The sequence below is a fragment of the Panthera onca genome, chromosome E1 (assembly GCF_046562875.1).
Source record: "Panthera onca isolate mPanOnc1 chromosome E1, mPanOnc1 haplotype 2, whole genome shotgun sequence".
In the NCBI taxonomy this organism is placed as follows: Eukaryota; Metazoa; Chordata; class Mammalia; order Carnivora; family Felidae; genus Panthera; species Panthera onca.
Window position 1 is genome coordinate 5,460,785 of NC_138352.1, and position 20,876 is coordinate 5,481,660.

The 20,876-nt window shown below is 43.7% G+C and overlaps 1 protein-coding gene across 2 annotated transcripts in view; it reads left to right on the forward strand.

Annotated features, from left to right (window-relative positions):
* Window positions 1–20,876, forward strand: part of MAP2K6 (mitogen-activated protein kinase kinase 6) — a 121,574-nt gene that overhangs the window by 89,305 nt on the left and 11,393 nt on the right. For both annotated transcript variants that reach the window (XM_060645564.3, XM_060645565.3), the window contains exons 5-11: window positions 125–244; window positions 1,562–1,678; window positions 2,338–2,389; window positions 4,893–5,020; window positions 5,943–6,020; window positions 7,629–7,768; window positions 16,033–16,078. In XM_060645564.3, coding sequence (XP_060501547.1) covers window positions 125–244; window positions 1,562–1,678; window positions 2,338–2,389; window positions 4,893–5,020; window positions 5,943–6,020; window positions 7,629–7,768; window positions 16,033–16,078 — 681 coding nt within the window. The remainder of the gene's footprint in view (window positions 1–124; window positions 245–1,561; window positions 1,679–2,337; window positions 2,390–4,892; window positions 5,021–5,942; window positions 6,021–7,628; window positions 7,769–16,032; window positions 16,079–20,876) is intronic.

The following is a 20,876-nucleotide window of genomic DNA, read 5'->3' on the forward strand; positions in this document are numbered from 1 at the left end:
TTGCTAGAACTTGTGCTGTGAATTTTGTAGTATTTTCAGGATGGGACTCCTTAAGGTCCCTGCCTTATTAACTGACTCATCCTCAGAGCAGTAATCATAAATTTTTCCATGCGTTTCCATTCAGCGGATCCGGGCCACAGTAAATAGCCAGGAGCAGAAAAGGCTACTGATGGATTTGGATATTTCCATGAGGACAGTGGACTGTCCTTTCACAGTCACCTTTTATGGTGCACTCTTCCGGGAGGTAGGTGATCCGTCAATTCAAAATCTGAAGAGAACAGTAACTTAAAAGGAAGTTTCTCTAATTACATCAACGTGATGTATGGTCATGGTCCTCTTTCTTGTTTGACGCATCTTCTTTTTTTTTTTTTTTTTTAGGTTTATTTATTTGGTCAGAGGGAGAGAGAGCACGTGCACATGAGTGTGGGAGGGGCAGAGAGACAGAGATAGAGAGGGAGAGAGAGAGAACCCCAAGCAGACTCCTTCCGCGAGAGCCCCACGTGGGCTCGATCTCACGAACCATGAGATCAGGACCTGAACTGAAATCAAGAGTCTGAGCGTAACCGACTGAGCCACAAGGCGCTCCTGGCATGTCTTCTATAGACAGTTTTGTATTTGTGCAATGATGACAATGCCCCACCACAAAGTTGGCTTGAAATCGTAGTATTTTTAAATGTGTTTAGCCCTTTTGAAGATGCTGAGGCTCCCTTTCTCCTTTCTGTTTTGGTTTATTTCGGCAGAGTGGTCTATATCAATTGTCTATAGGCTAATTTAGATAGATTTTGTAAAATCTGATATGTTCTAGTCTTTTGACCAGTGGATAAGCTTTATTTAGCCTGTCTATGTACCCTCGAGGCTTAAGCGTATCTCTTGGCTTTACCTTTGCTTTTATTTTACCGTGACACGGATTGTGATGCTTCAACTCACTCTTCTGACCAGCTTTTCGATTCTTGCCAGCACTCCGTGTGGGAGATCAGACATGGAGCAGGCATGGAGACCTAAGTTCCTACAGGGCAGTAACAATAAAGGCTTATATTTCTGGGAATCTACTGTTTGTGGCTATTAGTACTGATGTATTTGTTTATTTAAAAGGTTTTTTAAAAATCTGAGTTGACACGCTATGTCACATTAGTTTTGCGCGTACAGCAGAGTGATTCAACCTCTCTGTGCATTATGCTGTGCTTATCATAAGTGCAGGCACCATCTGTCACCATACAACACTATTATAACATCATTGGCCATATTCCCTGTCGTGTGCCTTTTATTCTCTTAAGTTGTTCATTCCATAACTGGTGTGGCTCTTGGTATTTAGGTCCTAGTCTCTATCAAGGAGTGGGTGATGGTATGTAATTCCTGCTTGGCAATCTGCTAGTTGACTCTTTGGAAACAGACTTGCTTCCTTGTAAGTTCCTTTGAGGTCTGGAAGGGAAATCGTCCATTTCCTCCAAAAACTCGAGTTAAAAAAAAAAAAAAAAAGAGTTCTTCCTGACAGGTGTTAACTGTTTCCTCTTTTTTTCCTTTTCTCTCCTTACTAACCGTCTCTGAACCGATCGGTCTCCAGGGTGATGTTTGGATTTGCATGGAACTCATGGATACGTCGCTAGATAAATTCTACAAACAAGTGATTGACAAAGGCCAAACAATTCCAGAGGACATCTTAGGGAAAATAGCAGTTTCTGTGAGTACATCATGAACCCTACTTACAAGGAGAATGTGAGAAGTCTAGACCTTAGGTGTCCCTGATTCCCTAGTATGAAGAAACGCCAGCTGGACTAGAACTTCCCTCCGATTCATGTCTGTTGAATGCACGAGTACATCTGTGGATGAGTGAATGAATTGTTTTCTTTCTGGGCACCATGTAGAAGATTCTACCACTGACTTGGTTTGGTAAACTCTCAGTTAAAATGTCTCTAAGCAGCGGATTCATCTGCTGTGACCACGTTCCTGGTGGCTATATCCTGATACTAGTTTATTTTGATTTTCACTTGTAGATTTTTAAATATTTTCTTAGGGCTAATAGGGCATAGAAGGAAGCAGAAGAAAATGAAATGGAAAAAAAAGGTTGCTCTCTTAATGGCTCATGAGGGTGGAGAGAAAAAATGTTGGAGACCAAATGAAACACCAGTTAGAGGAGGGAGACGCTGTGAGATCCGGTCCTCTCTGGTGGGTGGAGTCCAATTAGTGTAGCTTCCTCTGTGTTTTCCTGGATAGGGCCACCACTATTTGAGAAAATACCTCACCTTATGACGTTAAGCCAGGGATAATAAACCTGGGTATACTTAACATTCAGTTTCTTTCCAGTGATGGAGAAAAATCGATCTTGTGTTTCTCTTGCAGATTGTAAAGGCGTTAGAACATTTACACAGTAAGCTCTCTGTCATTCATCGAGGTAAGCATCCATGGTGTTGCTTTAGCTGTTCCTTTTATGAAATCTATTTCTTTCACCCAGATTGTTCTTCCCCCAATGGATGGAAGTGGAATTGAGTTAGGCAATAGAACTGAGGGGTTTTCCTTCCCAGATGAATAGCAAATCAGATAAGTAGCCGCTTTTTATCTTGTCTGAGGACATGCGAAGACATGGGCTTTTTATTACACCTAAATTGAATATAAAACACCTGCTACCAGACACAGCTCTGGGATTACCCTACTGAGAATTTTGGAGAAAAGGATAAAAATGCATCTCGTATTGGCTGGCACCTGGGAGCTTGTTAGAAAAGCAGAATCATGGGTCCCAAGACCACCTGAATCTCCATTTTTAACAAGATCCCCAGGTAATTTTTGTATACCTTAAAGTTGGAAGAGTTCTGGTATAAAGCACAGCTTTTTCAGACAACAGGAGGCAGGATAAAGTGAAAACATTGGTAGATTTGTCTCTTCTTCCGCTACCTCCTCTTTTTTCCTTCTGATTGATTGGCCTGCCGTCTTTCATCCATCCATCCACCCACCCATCCATCCATCCATCCACCCGTGTATCAATCGTTCATCTTTCATGTATCCGTTTATCACTTATACTCCTTTTTCTACCATTTATGCAGCACTATAATAGATACCCCAAGAGGTATCTGAGAACAGAACATATTCTTATTAAAATTCCATAAAGGGATTCTTGATAGGGAAATAAGACAAATATACAACAAATGCATGGAGAAAATAAACCACATTGCAAATATAAGAGTGCCAAATATGGAAGCAGTCTAGGTAGAATACAAAGCAAGGAAATGATTAGCACCGGGTGACTATAGTCAAAGAAAGCTACTTTGAAGATGCACTCAACCAAATCTGAGGAAAAATTAATGGAAAGTATGGATAGCTAGTAGGGTAGTGGGGTTTGGTAATTCTTACACTCTCTGAGTCTGAAAGTGATGCCAAATGCCTTACAGAGAGTGCCCGTTATTGCTGTTATTACTATCATTGTTACTTTTAAAAATTGGAAAAATAGGAAGGAAGAGGAGGAGGAGGAGCAAGTGGGCAAGAATCCAGATGGACAGAAGAATGTGGATTACCCACAAACAGGAAACTTATTTTTAAGGATTTATTTCAAAATTAGGAAGTATTTCGTTTGTATTAAAAATGTATAAGTGAAGTATAAAAAATAATAAAATGTGCATGTCCACTGTTCAGTGTAAGGGAAAACATTATAAAGGATAATTTTTAATGTTTTTAGAATAACTCTGTTGATTACGTGTGCTTTGTGAAAAGCATCGCAAAGGAAAAAAGTTGACCGTAATTTCTAAGTCCGTTATCCAGAGATAACGGTAATCTATTTGGGGGTATGTTTTGTGGTCTGAAATTTCTGGATTTCTGATGAGTTTACACTATGTGACCTCTGACAAGCCCCTTGCAGAGGCTTCCATCAAAACTGGTTGCTTTGGGGGCGCCTGGGTGGCTCAGTCAGTTAAGCGGCCGACTTCGGCTCAGGTCATGATCTCGCAGTCCGTGAGTTTGAGCCCCGCGTCGGGCTCTGTGCTGACAGCTCAGAGCCTGGAGCCTGTTTCAGATTCTGTGTCTCCCTCTCTCTGACCCTCCCCCGTTCATGCTCTGTCTCACTGTCTCAAAAATAAATAAACGTTAAAAAAAAATTAAAAAAAAAAAACTGGTTGCTTTGATCAGATTTGATATATCATTTTATCGCAGTCTGCCTTTTCATTCTGTGGTCTGTTTACTCCTACTCTTTTTTTTTTTAAATGTTTTTATTTATTTTTGAGACAGAGAGAGACAGACCATGAGCAGGGGAGGGGCAGAGAGAGAGGGAGACACAGAATCCGAAGCAGGCTTCAGGCTCTGAGCTGTCAGCACAGAGCCCGACGTGGGGCTCGAACTCACGGACCATGAGATCATGACCTGAGCTGAAGTCGGCCACTCAACCGACTGAGCCACCCAGGCGCCCCTTACTCCTACTCTTAATGTGCAATAGGTCATGATGAGCCGGGCTTTAAAAAAATGATTTTGTTGTCACAAGAACATTTAACATGAGACCTACACTCATGGCAAATTGTAAGTGTGCCATACAGTACTGTTTGTTACAGGGTCAATGTAGTACAGCCAATTTCTGGAACTTATTCATTTTGCATAATAGAGACTATGCCCAAGGAACTGGGCATTTGATTCACTAATAGCTTTTTAAGTTTTTACTACGTGTATGGGGGCAATAGAGAGAGGCAACAGCCCTTTCCATCGATGGATTCGCAATCCTACGAGAGGGACAAAACATGAAATAGAAAAGTTGAAAGCAGGAAGGTCTACGACGTGAGTCAGGAATGGCTGTTGACTTTTGTGTTGGGCCTCAGAGGGAAGGGAAGGTGAGGGGGAATGGAGATTTCAGGCCCCCTGGTGGTAGACACATGGATCTTCAAAGCAGGCTGGGATCATGGGCTCCTGGTTCTTGCTTTTAGACGTCAAGCCTTCCAACGTGCTGATCAACACTCTGGGCCAAGTAAAGATGTGCGATTTTGGAATCAGTGGCTACCTTGTAGACTCTGTCGCTAAAACTATTGATGCAGGATGCAAACCCTACATGGCCGTAAGTATGCCAGCTGGTGGGGGAGGCGGGGGGTGGGGGGAGGGGGCCTGCAATCTGGGAACACAGACACAAGCAAACCACGCCAGGAAAAAGGAAATGGATGGCCACAGAGGGAAAATGGAAATGTGCTTACGGTGCAAGAAATAGTCTCCGTCTTATTTTTTTCTTAAATATTTTCTGTCTGTAATCCTTAGTTATTTGCTTCCTACGTACTATTATTTTTTAATAAAAAGCAAGTAAAAGAGGTATATCACTTGGAAAAAGAAAAACGTGTAAGTAAAATCCATACAGCCCACACAGATTTTTCATACTGTGTTGCAGGGGGGGGTGTTATCTTGTTTGTTGGGGACAGAAGAGTGAACAGAATTTAAGTTACCCCAACCAGACAAGGAGGTTAGTCCTGAGAGAACCTCATGGCCGTGAAGATTCGTTGCCATGGGCAGAGACCTCGGGACCCCCTTTAACATGAAGGGGCTTCTGTGTTCTATTTGGAAATAAGTTTGCCCTTGGGATTGAAAACCTTCCCATCAGTGCTGAGCTGATCTCAGGGAGTCTCTCAGGGACGCTTGCGCATTCTTAGTATTGAGTTCTGGAATGTTGGTGTTTTTCACAAGGAAAATTCTAGACTGGCAGAGTAGCTTTATAATGTGTACCTCCTATTTCTTCTTAAGGCGAAATTGAAATTAGTTTTGAATTGGGGGGGACTTTGCTCCATTATTGCCTCCGGGAACAGACTCCTGTAGAAGGCGGAAAAAATCCCACGGAGGCGTCAATATTTTTTGCAGTAGTGAGTCTTCTTGGCCTGGGAGGCAGGTTAACAAGTTTAAAACAACTCACTTGGCAGCTGGTGACACCCCCACCCCTAGAGACTTTGTGGAGCTAAGAATGTCATCTCATTTGTCTTTTCCCGTCTCCTTTCCAGCCCGAAAGAATAAACCCAGAGCTCAATCAGAAGGGATATAGTGTGAAGTCTGACATTTGGAGTCTGGGCATCACAATGGTAATGATCGCACTGGTCTGTGAGGTTCTGGGCATGAAGCTGAAATGGGGTGGGTTCTGAGACCGGAAGGCAAATGCCCTAAGTGTGGGTCCAGAAACCTCTGCTTTCGGCCTGAGATAGCAGGAGGTTCTAAGTGATGGTTGTCTGCAGTGTGGTGTCGTAGAAATACCACCCTGGGATTGAGCGAACCCCGTCTTTATTCCACCTCTAACGGGTCATATGCCCTTGAGTAACCGATGGAGTCACATGAACGGTCTTATTATCCTCATCTGTACAATGAATCCTGACTACAGCTGCTCGTAGTTTTCCTTCTAGTTTAAAATTAGGGGAGCCTGGGTGGCTCAGTCGGTTAAGCGTCCGACTTCGGCTCGGGTCGTGATCTCACGGTCCGTGAGTTCGAGCCCCGCGTCGGGCTGTGTGCTGACAGCTCGGAGCCTGGAGCCTGCTTTGGATTCTGTGTCTCCCTCTCTCTCTGACCCTCCCCTGTTCATGCTCTGTCTCTCTCTGTCTCAAAAATAAATAAACGTTAAAATTAAATTATTTGGGGCACCTGGGGGGCTCAGTCGGTTAAGCATCCGAGTCTTGATTTCAGCTCAGGTCACGATCTCGCGGTTCGTGAGTTCGAGCCCTGCGTCGGGCTCTGTGCTGACAGTGCGGAGCCGACTTTGGCTTCTCTCTCTTTCTCGCTTTCTGCCCCTCCCCTCCTTGCACTCTCTCTCTCTCCCCAAAATTAATAAATAAACATTAAAAAATATATTGAAAATTAAATTATTTTAATCGAGGCTCAAGCTTCTCAATGAGTGCTAATGTATGTGGAGCCTGACAGAGCTGAGTCACCCAGGACATAGGCTGTGCTTTCCAGAATAGGATTATGATAGAAGTCTTGGCCAGTGGGGTCATATATAGCCAAAGGGCATAGTAACACACAGGATAATCTCCTTAGGCGCAGTCCTAAAGTTATACAATTAGTGCTTTGTTTGTGACATTGGTGGTCATAAATTTTCAGTGTATCACCAAGGTCTGGAATTATCCACTGTGGGCCTGGCTCCTTTCCAGGCACAGCAGCTGATTAAATCCTGTGAGTTATTTCACATCCCTGCCCAGAAGACACGTGATAGTCTTGTCATGGCAAAGTGGCCTTACTCACATCCAAAAAAAGATCCGTCATTTGGTCCCAGGGTTTGGTTTTGTTTTGTTTTGTTTCTTCTCCATTCCAGCAAGGGGCCTGCAGATGGCAGCAGATGTACACTCCGCCAAGGTCTCAGGGTGAGGATTCCATTTCAGACCAAACATTGGAAAACCTGGTTGCTTTACATCCCAAAGTTTAATATTGCTGGCTTGCAATTTTATTAAGTGTCACGGTGGCTTTTGGGGAGGACCCAGTGATAAATAGGCTTCATCGGCTGCCTCTAGTAACATCACGTTTGACAATCCCTAGTGCTAGCAATTGGGGACAAATAGAGAACATGTTGTTAGTTTATTTCTCCCCCAATTTTGCTTGAACTTCACCTTTGGAGTTCCTGCTGACTCTTCTGGGTCAGAACACAGTGGATTCCCTAAAGTAGCTCTGTGTAAGCTGTTGTCCCCTTGTCTTTCTCTCCCCTCTAGATTGAGTTGGCGATCCTTCGGTTTCCCTATGACTCTTGGGGAACTCCCTTCCAACAGCTCAAACAGGTGGTAGAGGAGCCCTCACCACAGCTCCCGGGAGACAAGTTCACCGAAGAGTTTGTTGACTTTACCTCACAGTGGTAAGAGAGCCCCATCTGCCAAACGCCGGTGTTAAGGACAAAGAGGACTTCTCATGGACTTCCTCCATTGGTTTTAATCCATTCTGCATGCATTTCATTCCCAAAGCATTTATGGAGTGTGCCCTTGATGCTGGAGAAACAAAGATGCCTTTGTCCCAGTCCCCGCCCTCACTGGAGTCAGAGCCAAGTAGTGGAGTCTCATCAGTCAGTACTTGTGGTTCAATATGGCACGTCCAGGGGTGGAGATCTGCATAGGGTATTTGGGGAACTCAGAGGAAAGGCATTAGGATGGAGTTTTGGGAAGAGATAGATCCTGATCTGAAGACGACATGAGGGTTTTCCAAGGGGTGAGGGAAGTAGGGAAGGGAAAGGTATTCCAAGCAGAAAACATAGCATGCTTCCTGTCACAAAAGTGAGAAACTCCTTTATGAGAGCTATCGGCTATTTGAGGTTGATTAGAGTGTTAAGAGAACAGTGGCCAGACCATTGGAGGATTAGAGCTGGGGAGTAGATTAGATGCAAAGAATTACTTTGGATGAGCAGGCAGTAGAGAGTTGGAGAGTGTGACTTAGTTACCTATACGTCTTGTAGAGTAGTTCTCGTGTCTTCTAGGCTGCCTTCTACACAGTACTTGTTAATGGGGGATATCCTTGCCTGTGAGGGTACAATGGACAGTACTGGGGGGTCTGAGGAGGGAATCCAATCCAAGTTGGAGAGGGAAGATGGAAGGAGTCCTGCTAACAATGTACATTTTATTTTCCTGGAAATTGTCAGTGGGATTGAGGAAAGTGGGAGAGGGCATGGTTTTCTCCTCTCTGCCTGGTGACCAGACTGCCTGGTATAACCTCATCCTAAGGACCATTGCAAGTGCTCCTGGAAGAGGAGGAGAAGAACAAAAGGAAAGCACAAAATGGAGCTCGTTGGTATGGGCATCCTATCTGCAGAAGCAGACAGTGACAAGCCCAGCTGTGACCCTGGGAGAGGAGTGACCCTGGCTGCTCCCTCTGAGGAAGGAGCTGGGCCTCTGGAGGCTGTTTCACAGCGCAGCTCCTCAATGTTATCATTCCTTGGCCTCCACGCTCTTTGGAAGAAGCGTTCTGAATGCAGCTTTTATCGGGAAACACAATGAGACAAAGCAACCGTCTGTTGTTTGTGAAACTAAGGCCTCTTGGACTTCTGGTTAGCCCCAGTCCCCGTGTCACCCCTGGTCTTTGGCCCCGATGACGTATGAGGCCGGCCCACCGTTGCTCATTTTTGTTTGAGTTTTGGCTGAATGGCTAGAGAGGGGCTGGAGCAGTGGGCACGGGGTGTTGTTAGATGCCTCTTACTGGTACTTCCTCTGGGCTACTGAGGTGTATCCTCCTCTGAGCTTTCCTTGAGCAAATGTGCTGGATATGGTGGCATACTGGCCAGGTTGAGATGGGCCCATGGTCCTGCCTTCTGGATTCAAACATTTGTTTTTGTTGTCGTTGTTGTTGCTGTTTTTCTTTTTCCTTATCCCCAAACGTCTAAAGATCACCTAGGAAAAGGGAGTGAGTCGCGTTGGATAGTTCAGACCAGTAGTTCTCAAGAGGAGCGGTAAAGGGAAAGCATCTTATCTAGGGAAGGCTTTTCAAACTATCCTCCCTATAACCTTTCGGCTGCCTGTCCCCCTTTCCCCAGGATTCTGGGTACTTTGGAAAACTTGGTAAGAACAAGGCTGATGTGAAAAGTTTAAGAAAGCTGAGCTGCCTTTTGAGAATCACCAGTTTAATGCAGTAGCTGTTAACGTTGGCTGTTCATTTATAAGACGCGAGAGAACTTTCAAATGTACTGTCGCTTAGGCATACGCGCAGACGTTCTGACTTCATTGGTCGGGAGAGGGTCCCGAATCTCAATAGTTTTCAAATGTTCAAATGTTCAAATCTTTCCACTATACAGCTGGGGTGAGGGCCCCTAATTTTGACCTGTGGTCTGTGGACCTGATTATCAACTGCTTCCTTTTCAGGAACTGTTTTTCTTCTATAATTTATTTAAAAAAAAAATCAGTTGCTTTTTCTTTCACTAGAGTATTTTTTTCCTCTGATGTAGAATTTCCCCCTGAAGATTCAAAGCATTAAAGCTTTTTTTTTTTTTTTTTAATGGACATGTAAAAAATGAGAACCTTGAAATAATGCTTTCTAATTTTAACAGGTGCACACACATACGAGGACAATCCAGATACTTTATTATTGTGCTTTGTAGGGTGACAACCCTGTGCCTACCCTACACTCCTAAAATCATTGCCAGTATCTTCCGGCTGGCCTCTGAGGCCTCTGTTCCCCTCTCATTTTCTGTCAATTTTAGTCTCAGCTACCATAGTTCATTAATTTAAAAACTTTGAGCCATAGACATTTTCTAGCTTTCCTGGAACCATTAGCTCTGTTAATGCTGTTAATTCTGTGTCCTTTTACTCATATTCATGTCAGCCAGGCTGGCTTGCTTAAGGGGGTTACTAATATATATATGTATATATAATATGCATATATATATATATATATATATATATATATATATATACTATTTATATACATATATATACGTAACGCATAATACACTATATATGCATATGTATATATGCAATAGAAACAAAACTTGAATCACTTGAACTTTGAAGTTTTCAAAGAAGAAGTTCCTCAAACCTTCAGTGTTGCTGTCCCTATAGAACCTGATATTTAAGAATATCAGTTGTGTAAAATAGCGAGTCATTTTTGTTGTTAGGAGAATTGGAAAGAAGAAGAGAATTAATTCTGAATTTTATGAGCATTCTTAATGATCCTCACTTGGATTTTCTTTAAGAGTATAGACCCTTCTGGGGCGCCCGAGTGTCTCAGTCAGTTATGCATCTGACTTCAGCTCAGGTCATGATCTCACTGTTCGTGGGTTCAAGCCCCATGTTGGGCTCTGTGCTGATGGCTCAGAGCCTGGAGCCTGCTTCGGATTCTGTGTCTCCCGCTCTCTCTGCCCCTCCCCACCACTCGTGCTTTGTCTGTCTCTCTCTCTCTCTCAAAAATAAATATTAAAAAAAAAAAAAAGAGTATAGACCCTTCTGTTTCAGAATCTGGGTCAATAGTTTTTTGCCTTCCATAAACTACCAGTATATTTTCTTTGGTACCCCTTCAGTGTGAACATTATTTTGAGATCAACCAAGTTGGAAAAGTTGTCTAATGCTTCAAGAGACGGTGCTGATTTTTTTTTTTTTAAAGCTTTTATGAATGGCTTAGATCTTGCTGGAAGCCATTTCATTTTCTACGCATTAGCTTACAGATACACACCTGCCCCCAGCAGCAAACTAGGTATTTCACTTGTTTTCTCACTGACAGTTTTAAATTTGATCTGGGGCTGAGTAGAAAGAATGCAGAGGTGATTGACGAGCACCCCCTTTCTATTTCTTGATGAAGAAAAGGATGCAGCCTGAGTGTAAGTCCCTTTCATAGCAGTTCCTGTAATTCCCTATCTACACAGCCATGTGTTGAGATACCTTTTCATGAAAGGACCCTTTTTGGAGTGACCTCCATGTGTGTTTTTGTATTTTAATGGCATAGTCAGGCAATGATCCTTCACGACTTCTCAGAAAGCCCCAAGTTTTGTGGTAAGTGGGGAAAGGGGCGTAAGATTTGGGAAGTAAAAAATTGATCCCGAATTTCGAGGTAGGTACACCTGGGATTTTATCTCCTACCTCTGTCTTTGGGCTAGATGCCACAGTGGAAGAGAAAGGTTGCAAGGTTGCATCGTTCCTGGTTTAGGTCATCTGCCAGAGTATTTGTGATCTTTCCTGGGATTAATCCTAACTGAGCACTTGAAGACATCCCAGTGCTGCTCTACACGGCACAGCTTCTTCCAGGGGGTCATCTTGGCGGCCCCTCTCCTCTGATCACGGCTTGTGAGTTGACCGTGATCCTGATCTGTGGTGTGTAGCTCAAAGTGCCACCAGGCTATCACTGCCCCACCCAAAGTTACATTCAGAGCCCAGAGCCCCAGCCGATGTGTTTCTTGTGCAGTAGCCTCAGACACTCCGGGGAGTGGGAGGGTGGGGGCAGAAGGGTAGGAGAGGAGAGAAATTTAAGGCATTTGTTCTTTATGGACTTAAAGGAAAAACCAGTGGTGTCTTACACGCCGTTCCCTTCTGTCCTTCTTCTGAAATAGGACTACTGAATGACATTTCCTCCTCTTTTTTTCCCTACACGTGGCTCTCTTGTCATAGGGTTTTTAAAGCTTTCCCGGAGTAGGTGATGCTGACCATAGAGGCCTTGCTTGGGGATTCATAACACAGAAGTCCAATAGAAAAGCTTTACATCCTAGTCCCACAGAGGCTTAACAAATGAATATCCCGAAAGGAAAAAGGGAGCCGTAGCAGGCTTACGCTTTTCTCTATAGCCACTTCCTATCGATGCACAGGTTTGGTGACTGAAGGAAGTCTCTGGAAACCAACTACTGGGTGCCGAAACAGCTCGACCTTCTTTTTGCCTCTCCTTCAGGCCTATTTAAGGGGCTCAGTGCCCAGCTGACCAGCCTGATGGCATGTTGGAGGAGACCCACCCAGACGTTGAAACTGTCTGACTCGGAGGGACTAGCATCAAACAGAGACGATCAAATATAGTTCCCGACTTGTTCAGGAAGAAGAGTAAAATAGAGGCACCGGATATTTATTTCGCTTCTGACAAATGTATGGGCTTGAGAGGCGCAGTGTGTTTTTTATTCTGTGGGCGTACCGCACAGGCCTTCTTGGAAACCGTCAGAGGGCATTCAAATAGGCAGAAATCCTCTGGTCAGCACAGACTTCAAGCTAGCAGTTCTCAAGACAGCATGGAGGTGTTTTTTAGTGTCAGCTATGGTCAGGAGTGTGTGTTGTGGCCTTTGGAAGACGAATTAGAGCAGTCAGCTAATTGCACGCTTGAACATGACCAGCCACTTGAAAATTCCAAAGTCTGACTCCAATCCAAAAAGAAATTGGTGGAGCTTATTTTATACTGGATTTCAAGCACTTCCTATCAAACGTGGAAAATTTGCTCCCTCCCCCCAACCTGATCCTGAGTATTTTCCTATTCTTAGCCCATGTTTTGAAGTGCTCTCAGTTTAAAAGATGGAGAGAATGTGTTTCATCAGTTACATTAATTCAGTAAACAGCCCTGGATTGCTACGTAAGTATTTTCCATGAATGCTCCACAGTAGTGCTACTGCAGGAAACTGTGAGCCTTCTAATCAGAGGTCAAGAAATAGCCTATTGGCCAGAAATCCCTGAGGCTTTAGGAATCCTAAACATTTATGATGCATCAGCTTGGGGTACGTTCCCCACATTTTCTTTATACAGACGAAAAGAAAGAAAAAAAAATCTAGAGAATTTTTCTTAACCTGTTCCAGAAGTAAAAAGATAAACCATCCTTACTTAAAATGATCTCTCCTTGGGGGTGCCTGGGTGGCTCAGTTGGCTGAGTGTCCCACTTTGGCTCAGGTCACGATCTCTAGGTTCATGAGTTCAAGCCCCCCATTGGGCTCGCTGCTGTCAGCGCAGAGCCTGCTTTGGATCCCTCTGTCCCCCCCTCTCTCTCCCCATCCCCCACTCACGTTCTCTCTCTCTCTCTCTCTCTCAAAAAAAAAAAAAAAAAGATTTCTCCTTAAAAAAAAAGGAAGCATTTACATCTGTCTACCTGATGAGAAGATAGTCTTATGTCATTTTCTGCTAAATAGAACTTCAAAAATCAGCAACATCACAAAGATCTCTGGTTGGTAGAAGTGGCCATTGTTCTAACATTTGAACAAGAAGCTTCCTTTCCTGTCATTCCCTTGGTTCACTTGCTGACCGGTGGAAGCTGGTGATGTGAAGGTGGCTGATGGTCCTCAAGGAGGATGTTAACAGAGTCCATGCAGAGTCCTGGCCTGATGGCTGACTAATATTCCTGTCTAAGTAGAGACACCTGAAATCGAGCTCGTGACTAGCGAGCATGGATTTAATGCTGCATCTGTGCTTTTCATTGTTGCTTTTCAGAAGTTAGATTGTTCAGATTTGGGGGAAGACTTTCTGGTTTTTGATTGGCTTTGAACGGTAGCCGAAAACCCAAGGCTTCTGTGCATTAGCCCTTTTGTTTTTTCACTATGGTCTGTGTGCAAATCAGCCACGCTCCTGGGATCACACTCCTCCTCCTGTGTTTCCATCTAGGTGAACGAGCTCTTGAACTTAGAAAGACAACTTCTGCTTCTGGGGTTCGGGGATAGAGACGTGGTAGTGTTGAGAATGTGTGCAAAGGACAGATGAGCCAGCTGGGGCTGCTTGTAAGTGAATTTCATTTCTGAGCAGGAGAGAGAAGGCAGCAGTGAGGAGGAATATCCTAGGACACGTAGCCCAAGGGTTTGCAACCTCAGCCCTAATGACTTTTTGGACTGGATCAGTCTTTGTTGTGGGCAACCGTGCTGTGCATTATAGGATGTTTAACAATATGCTGGGCCACATCTAATATCTACCTATTAGATGCCAGTTGTATCAACCATAAAACGCCTCCAGAGGTTGCCAAGTATCCCCTAGAGGTCAAAATCACCTGCATTTGAGAACCGGCAGTAAAGCACTATAGAACCTCAGGATATAGATACGTAAGTATCTATAGAGATACAGAAGGATACATATGTATCTATAGAGATCCAGAAGGATATAGATACAAAGTCATAAGTGAGTCCAAGGGTCCAAGGTCTCATTCATTTCACTCAGGCACACCTTCTCATATCGACCTGATTTTGACAGTTGATAATTCCTCTTTCTAATCCACTCTTATTTTTATCCTCAGTTGAGACGAAACTTTCTCTCATAGGTTGTCTGGTCACTGAGGTCACTAGGTCCTAGATCTGCCCTCAGTCCCAGGTTGAAACTTCTCTGCTCACATCTACTGTACCCTGTCTCAGGTTCCCTGGCTTCTACTCACAGCATTGCCTGGAATAAACTGGTAGGCTGTTTTAAGTTGTTTTGGTTCAAAAGCTTTCTCCCTCTCTCTCTCTTTTTTTCCCATTTCGTTTTGTTTTACACCACAGTTTCTCAAAGCGTCTCAGTGACTTCACTCTCTTATGGCTCTGTCCCTCCCCCCCCCCCGCCTCCCCCCCAGGCCCCCCCCGTTGTTATTAGCCTTTGGGGGAGGAGCAGAGCTCATGTCACACATATAAGCTCCCATCTGCTCAAAATGATCCATTAGCACAAATCGCAGCTACCTAATGATCAGTCACATTTTGGTTACTTCGATGCCAGGCTAAGTTCCCTTTCCATTCATGTATGCTTTTGTGCCCCCGTGGGCAGAGGAGTCTGTAGGTTGCCTTGCAAACCACAGTCTCCAGAATCCTCCTTTTCTTCATTCTGTAACCTGGGATTCCAACTCCAAAATAAACTGCTTATTTTCTTTTTTTCTATTTTAAGGCCATGGGTGGATACAGGGGTGGGTTGAGGCTAGAGGGGAAGGGTTGGTCTCACTGCAGTAAGAAGTTACTGTTGTTGTTACTGTTGCCTCCGGTGTCACATGTTATTAAGACATTTGTGTATATGTGCAGTTGTATATACAGAATGGGAGCCACTGGACAATCGTGCACGGCCACAGAGAATTTCTAAGAAGAAAAACTGCTTAGGCACTGACTGAGGGTGTTTTCTCTTTCATCAGCTAGGAGGTTGTAGACAAGTAGCCTTACTTTAGACATTTCATGGAGGTATTGCTTCTATCTTAGGTGGGTTCGGTTAGGAATATATAAAAGCAAATGATACATTCAAGGGAACCGGAAGCCAGGAGAACCAGGCATTGAAGAGAGTGAAGAGATAACAGATGTAATGTAAGAAACACCTGCCAATTTCTTTCCCAGGGGGAGGGGTGAGTGAAAGCTCTTTTGAAGGAAAGTAGATTTGTAATTTGGAATATAATGGCTGTAGATCAGGAGAGCTAGTTTGTATGTTGTTGGTAAAGTATCAAAAGGATACTTTTTAAAAGTACCAAAAGGATGCAGCACAAACACACACACACACACACACACACACACACACACACACACACACGCGTGCGCGCGCACACACGCACACCTCTTCTTCCTGTTAAGGTACACCGACAGTGATTTAAAACCTAATTTTAAAGGTGTAACAAAAGGGGGGAGTCAAGACAGGAGATTTATGTGTTCAATACATTTTAAAGCTGGCTACGTTTAGTCTTCTGCAGGTTCTGACGTCCTAGGCTAGTGAAAATACAGATGGTTCCTAGGTTTTAATGTGATTAATTTTTTTCTTTAAGCTTGAAGAAGAATTCCAAAGAACGGCCAACATATCCAGAACTTATGGTACGTATGGTTCCCAGCGTAAACCTGTCCTGACCAACAGCTAGTAAAGGTAGAGTGACTAAGACCTAAATTATAATCAAACAACCGTGTTGGAGGAGCTGGTTCATTGACATGGAAGTGAATTCGAGAAAACAAGAGTCGGGTCCTTTGTGCTTCCTAAATCCTTCTTCAGCATGACCTGGGGCGGGCCGCCTTGCTTCGTCATTTTTTCCACGTTGGTAAACTGGTTATCATATACACTAGATGCCTATAAAAATTTATATTTTCAAGTTCTTGTGATATCAAGAGCCACCACTTATAAATGAAGGAAAGCATGATTTAAAGGATTTCTGTAATGAGGGGAAAAAGTGCTGGACAACTCATCAGGTTTTGATAACATATTTAGGATGAATTCTTTTCGGTGAGTGTTTAGGGGGGATAGACTGTTTTCTCCTTCTGGTTTTCACATGCGTGAAAATAAGTAAGACCAAGCCTTCTTAGTTTCCATTGTCTTACCTCTGCATTCACAGCTTACCATTTGCACAAACTATGAAAAGAAGGGGTGAGAATAGGATCTCAGAATTTTTGTCTAAAAATAGGTTCTCTGAAATTGTGGTAACTCCCAAGTTTGAGCTAATTACACATGGTTCTTTAGCATAGATGGTGAGCACCTAAACTTGGGAACGTTTATCTAATTGTATGTTCAAACACATTTGGGGGGGGGGAATGATTAAATTCTGACTATTTGCTAATTTGCATTAACCATTCCCTAGATTTATTTCAAGTATCGAGGTTTTAACTTTAGCGGGGGAAGGAAGTTTTGTTTGGTAGAAATAAGAGCAAACACTGACATCATTTCTTTTTCTTTTTAATTTTTATTTTATTTCTGAGAGAGAGACACACACACAGAGTGCAAGCGGGGGGTGAGGGTGCAGAGAGAGAGGGAGACACAGAATCTGAAGGAGGCTCCAGGCGCTGAGCTGTCAGCACAGAGCCCGACGCGGGGCTCGGACTCACAAACCGCAAGATCATGACCTGAGCCGAAGTCGGACGCTTCGCCGACTGAGCCACCCAGGCCCCCCTGCCATTTGTATATCTTCTTTGGGAAAATGTCTTCTCAGGTCCTTTGCCCATTTAAAAAAAAAAAAAAAAAATCAGATTTTTTTTTTTTTTTTTTTTTGCGATTGAGTGGTATGAGTTTTTAAAATATATTTTGAATATTATCCACTTATCAGGTACGTGGTTTGCAAATATTTTCTCCCATTGTGTAGGTTGCCATTTCCTTCCATTGGCTGTTTCTTTTGCTGCGCAGAAGGTTTTGGTTTGAAGTAGTCCCACGAGGTTTTTGCCAACAAGTACACGAAGAGATGCTCATCATCACTAGTCACTGGGGAAATGCCAATCCAAACTACACCTGTTAGAATGACTGTTACCAAAAAGATAAGAAACAAGTGTTGGTGAGGTGGTAGAGAAAAGAGAACCCTGGCATACTGTTGCTGGGAATGCAGATTAATACAGCCAGTATGGAGAGCAGTGTGGGGGTTCCTCAAAAAAAGAAAAATAGAAATATCGTATGATCGAGACATCTCACTTCTGGGTGTAATGTCTCAGGCAACGGAATCACTATCTTGAGGAAGCATCTGGATCCGCATGTTCACTGCAGCATTATTTACAGTAGCAAAAGGCATAGAAACAATGTAAATGCCCATCAGTGCATGAATGGATAAAGAACACACGAGGGGCGCCTAGGTGGCGCCGACTTCAGCTCAGGTCATGATCTCATGGTTCATGGGTTCCAGCCCGCCTTGGGCTCTGTGCTGACAGCTCAGAGCCTGGCACCTGCTTCAGATTCTGTGTCTTCCTGTCTCTGCCCCTCACCCACTTGTGTATGCGCTCTCTCTCTCTCTCTCTCTCTCTCTCTCTCAAATAAATAAACATTAAAAAAAGAAAAGAACACTTGTTACACACACATACACATGCAATGGAATATTATTCAGCCTTAAAAAAATTCTGCTGTTTGTGGCAACATGGATGGAATGTGCATAGCACTGTTAATAGTTAATAGCATCGTTAATGATACTGTGTTGCATACTTGAAAGTTGCTAGGAGACTAGATCTTAAAGGTTCTCATCACACAAAAAAAGAATGCTAACTGTGTGAGGTGATGGATGGTATTATCGTGGTGATTATTTCATAATATATAAATATGTACCAAATCGCCACATTGTACACTTAAACTCACACGATGCTATAAGCCAATTCTATTCCAGTAAAGTTGGAAAAGAGGAAAGAAAAAGTATAGCTTGGAGATGTCAAGCCAGAAAGACTTACAGAAAGCCCATCCACACAATAGGTGATGGTCACAGCCAATCACATGGATTTTCAGCTCTGTTGGTTAAAATTTGATTTCAGTCTGAACCATTCTCCGATTGAGGGACCATAAAAGAACCCTGGGGAGAGTTCCAGAATAGAAAAGGTGGTCTCCTTGGGGCAGCAATTGTCCCCTATAAAAAGGCATCCCCTGGGACTTAGCATTCTGTTGGCTGTATTCAACTGTGACCCACAGTGGAGGGAGGAAAGAGGATGCGTAATTGCTTGAGAAAACTTAGCATACCACCTGTTTGGGCTGGACATTTCCTCTCTGGCTATGTTTTTAATAGCCAGTCGGGGGCCTTTTCAGTCCTGGCTACCCTTTTTGGATATACTTATGCAACCTCCCGAGCATTTTAAAATTAATTTCACATAAAGTGCAATGGACATGGGGTGATTTCTGGGGTGTCTTATGAAGCCTGTACTCCTATTTTAAAGTTGTCTTGTTTGTCCCTATTTTCAGAAAAAGAAGAGCACTTTCTATATATTTCTGCCTGTTTAAAATGCAGAACATTTTTTTCCCTTCCGAGGGGCCTCTTATCAGAGGTTTCAGTGAAACACATTTGGGAAAAAAAATGCTGAGTTCTAGCTTCGTATACATGAGCGAGTGATGTTGAATTCCACCTTTCCATTATGTTCTAATGCTGTGGTCTTTTATGGTCTATGTATTAATGTTATAAGGTCATGTGCTTCCCCCCTCCCCCCCCCCCCCCCCCCAGTTCTTTTTATGGCATTTGCCTTTGTGACTGGAAATGGATTTGCCTTTTAAGGCTATAACTGCTCCCTGCTTTCCTGTGGAATTGAGGTTTTTAAATGGAAAATCTGAGTCCAAACTCTTTGACTTTAGCATTGGGAAAACACATGCTGAGAGACTATTGTTTACATTGTAGGAGTTGGTGAAGAAAGGGGAAAAAAATCCTTTTTCCAGGTGAAGGACAGTATAATTAAGGCACCAACCCAGACATGTACCCCTTATAGAAATCTCACATGTTTTTTCCCTAACTGGATGGAGGGTGTACATGCTTCAACATCATCTCCTTGTTCTCTCAAACTCCCACTGAGGGACATGAGTCAGTAGGGTTTGTTCCTCTAGAGTGGGGACCAGCCAACTTGCTCTGTAAAGGGTTAGATAGGAGATGTTTCCGGCTTTGTGGGCTGCTATTCAACTCCATTGTTTTAGTGTGAGAGCAGCTCTATCCAATATGTAAACAGATGGTGTGGCTGTGTTCCCGTACACCTTTACTTCATGAATAGGCAGTGGGCTAGATTTGGCCCCTGGAACATTGATTGTTGACCCCCCAATCCCAGATGAGAAGCACCAGAAATGATAATCAGGTGATGCAGATGATTGCCCAGGGAGGTGATTATGTTCTTTGAATATCCTGGGAAGTTCTAGATTGAATCAAAGTGCTGAGCAAGGATGATTGAACCCGTAGGAAATGATAGTCATGAGGGACGAGGTGTTGTGTAGAAGATATGGTGACCATTGGTGACTGCGGCTCGCCCCAGTGCTCCCGGTAGTGTGTTCTCGGATCTCCATGTTTTCTCCAGGCACAACCATTGGCAATGTCCTCCCTTGCTGTAGCTGGCTCCTTTTTAGAAAAATGCAGCCTGGGGAGAGGAATCCATGATGCCTCATTTGCTCATCTCCGAGTTGCTGGCCTTGCTATTCCTAGTCTACTGCTTATAGAAGGGACTGGCTTGTCTCCCAACCTTTTACAGCCTCAAAACCCACACAAGAAGGCAAGTCACACTTTCCATTTTGACATGCCGGCCTGTCCTCCCCTCCCCCTGTCCTCTGACTCTCACAGCATTTTCCCAGCCTGGGAATGCTACAAGATGCCTGAGGACTCTTTTTCTTAAAGACGTCGGTTTAGGTCGTTCGATTCATTCACAGACTAAGGCTACCCTCACTGAGCTAACTGGCAGAGCAGAACCAGAGGCAAGATAGGGCTGGCAGGCATCGGCAGTAGTCATGGACACAATCTGAGGTTTGACATGTCCTGTTTTGATAGTAAAAACTTTTAAGTACACTAAGAGACCTCGAAATGTCAGAGGATGTGGGAAAGCTAATAAGCATGATGGTAAAGCCCTTGGTAAGTGTGCTGCATAAGTGGTTAGTAATCGGAAGTAACTCTGCTATTTATTTGTGTAAGGAGCTCAGGACACAGGACCCGGCATCTAGAACTTTGGTTAATATGGTGGGGGTAAGGCTCTGAGCCAACACCCAACCTGTATCTTCTAGATGGGCAAAAGCAGACAGCCTCTTTTCCGTGTTTTGAGTCACGATACTGACCAGCGACCACCTACCTTCTTTTGGGTTTCATTCCTTTGTTCTCTTTCCATTTGCATGGCTTCCTAAACCTTCAATGGGCGGGCATCCAGTTCCCCACAGAGCTGGCTCATCTAGCCCTGTGCCGTCAGGTTTAAAACACATACGGTGAGAAAA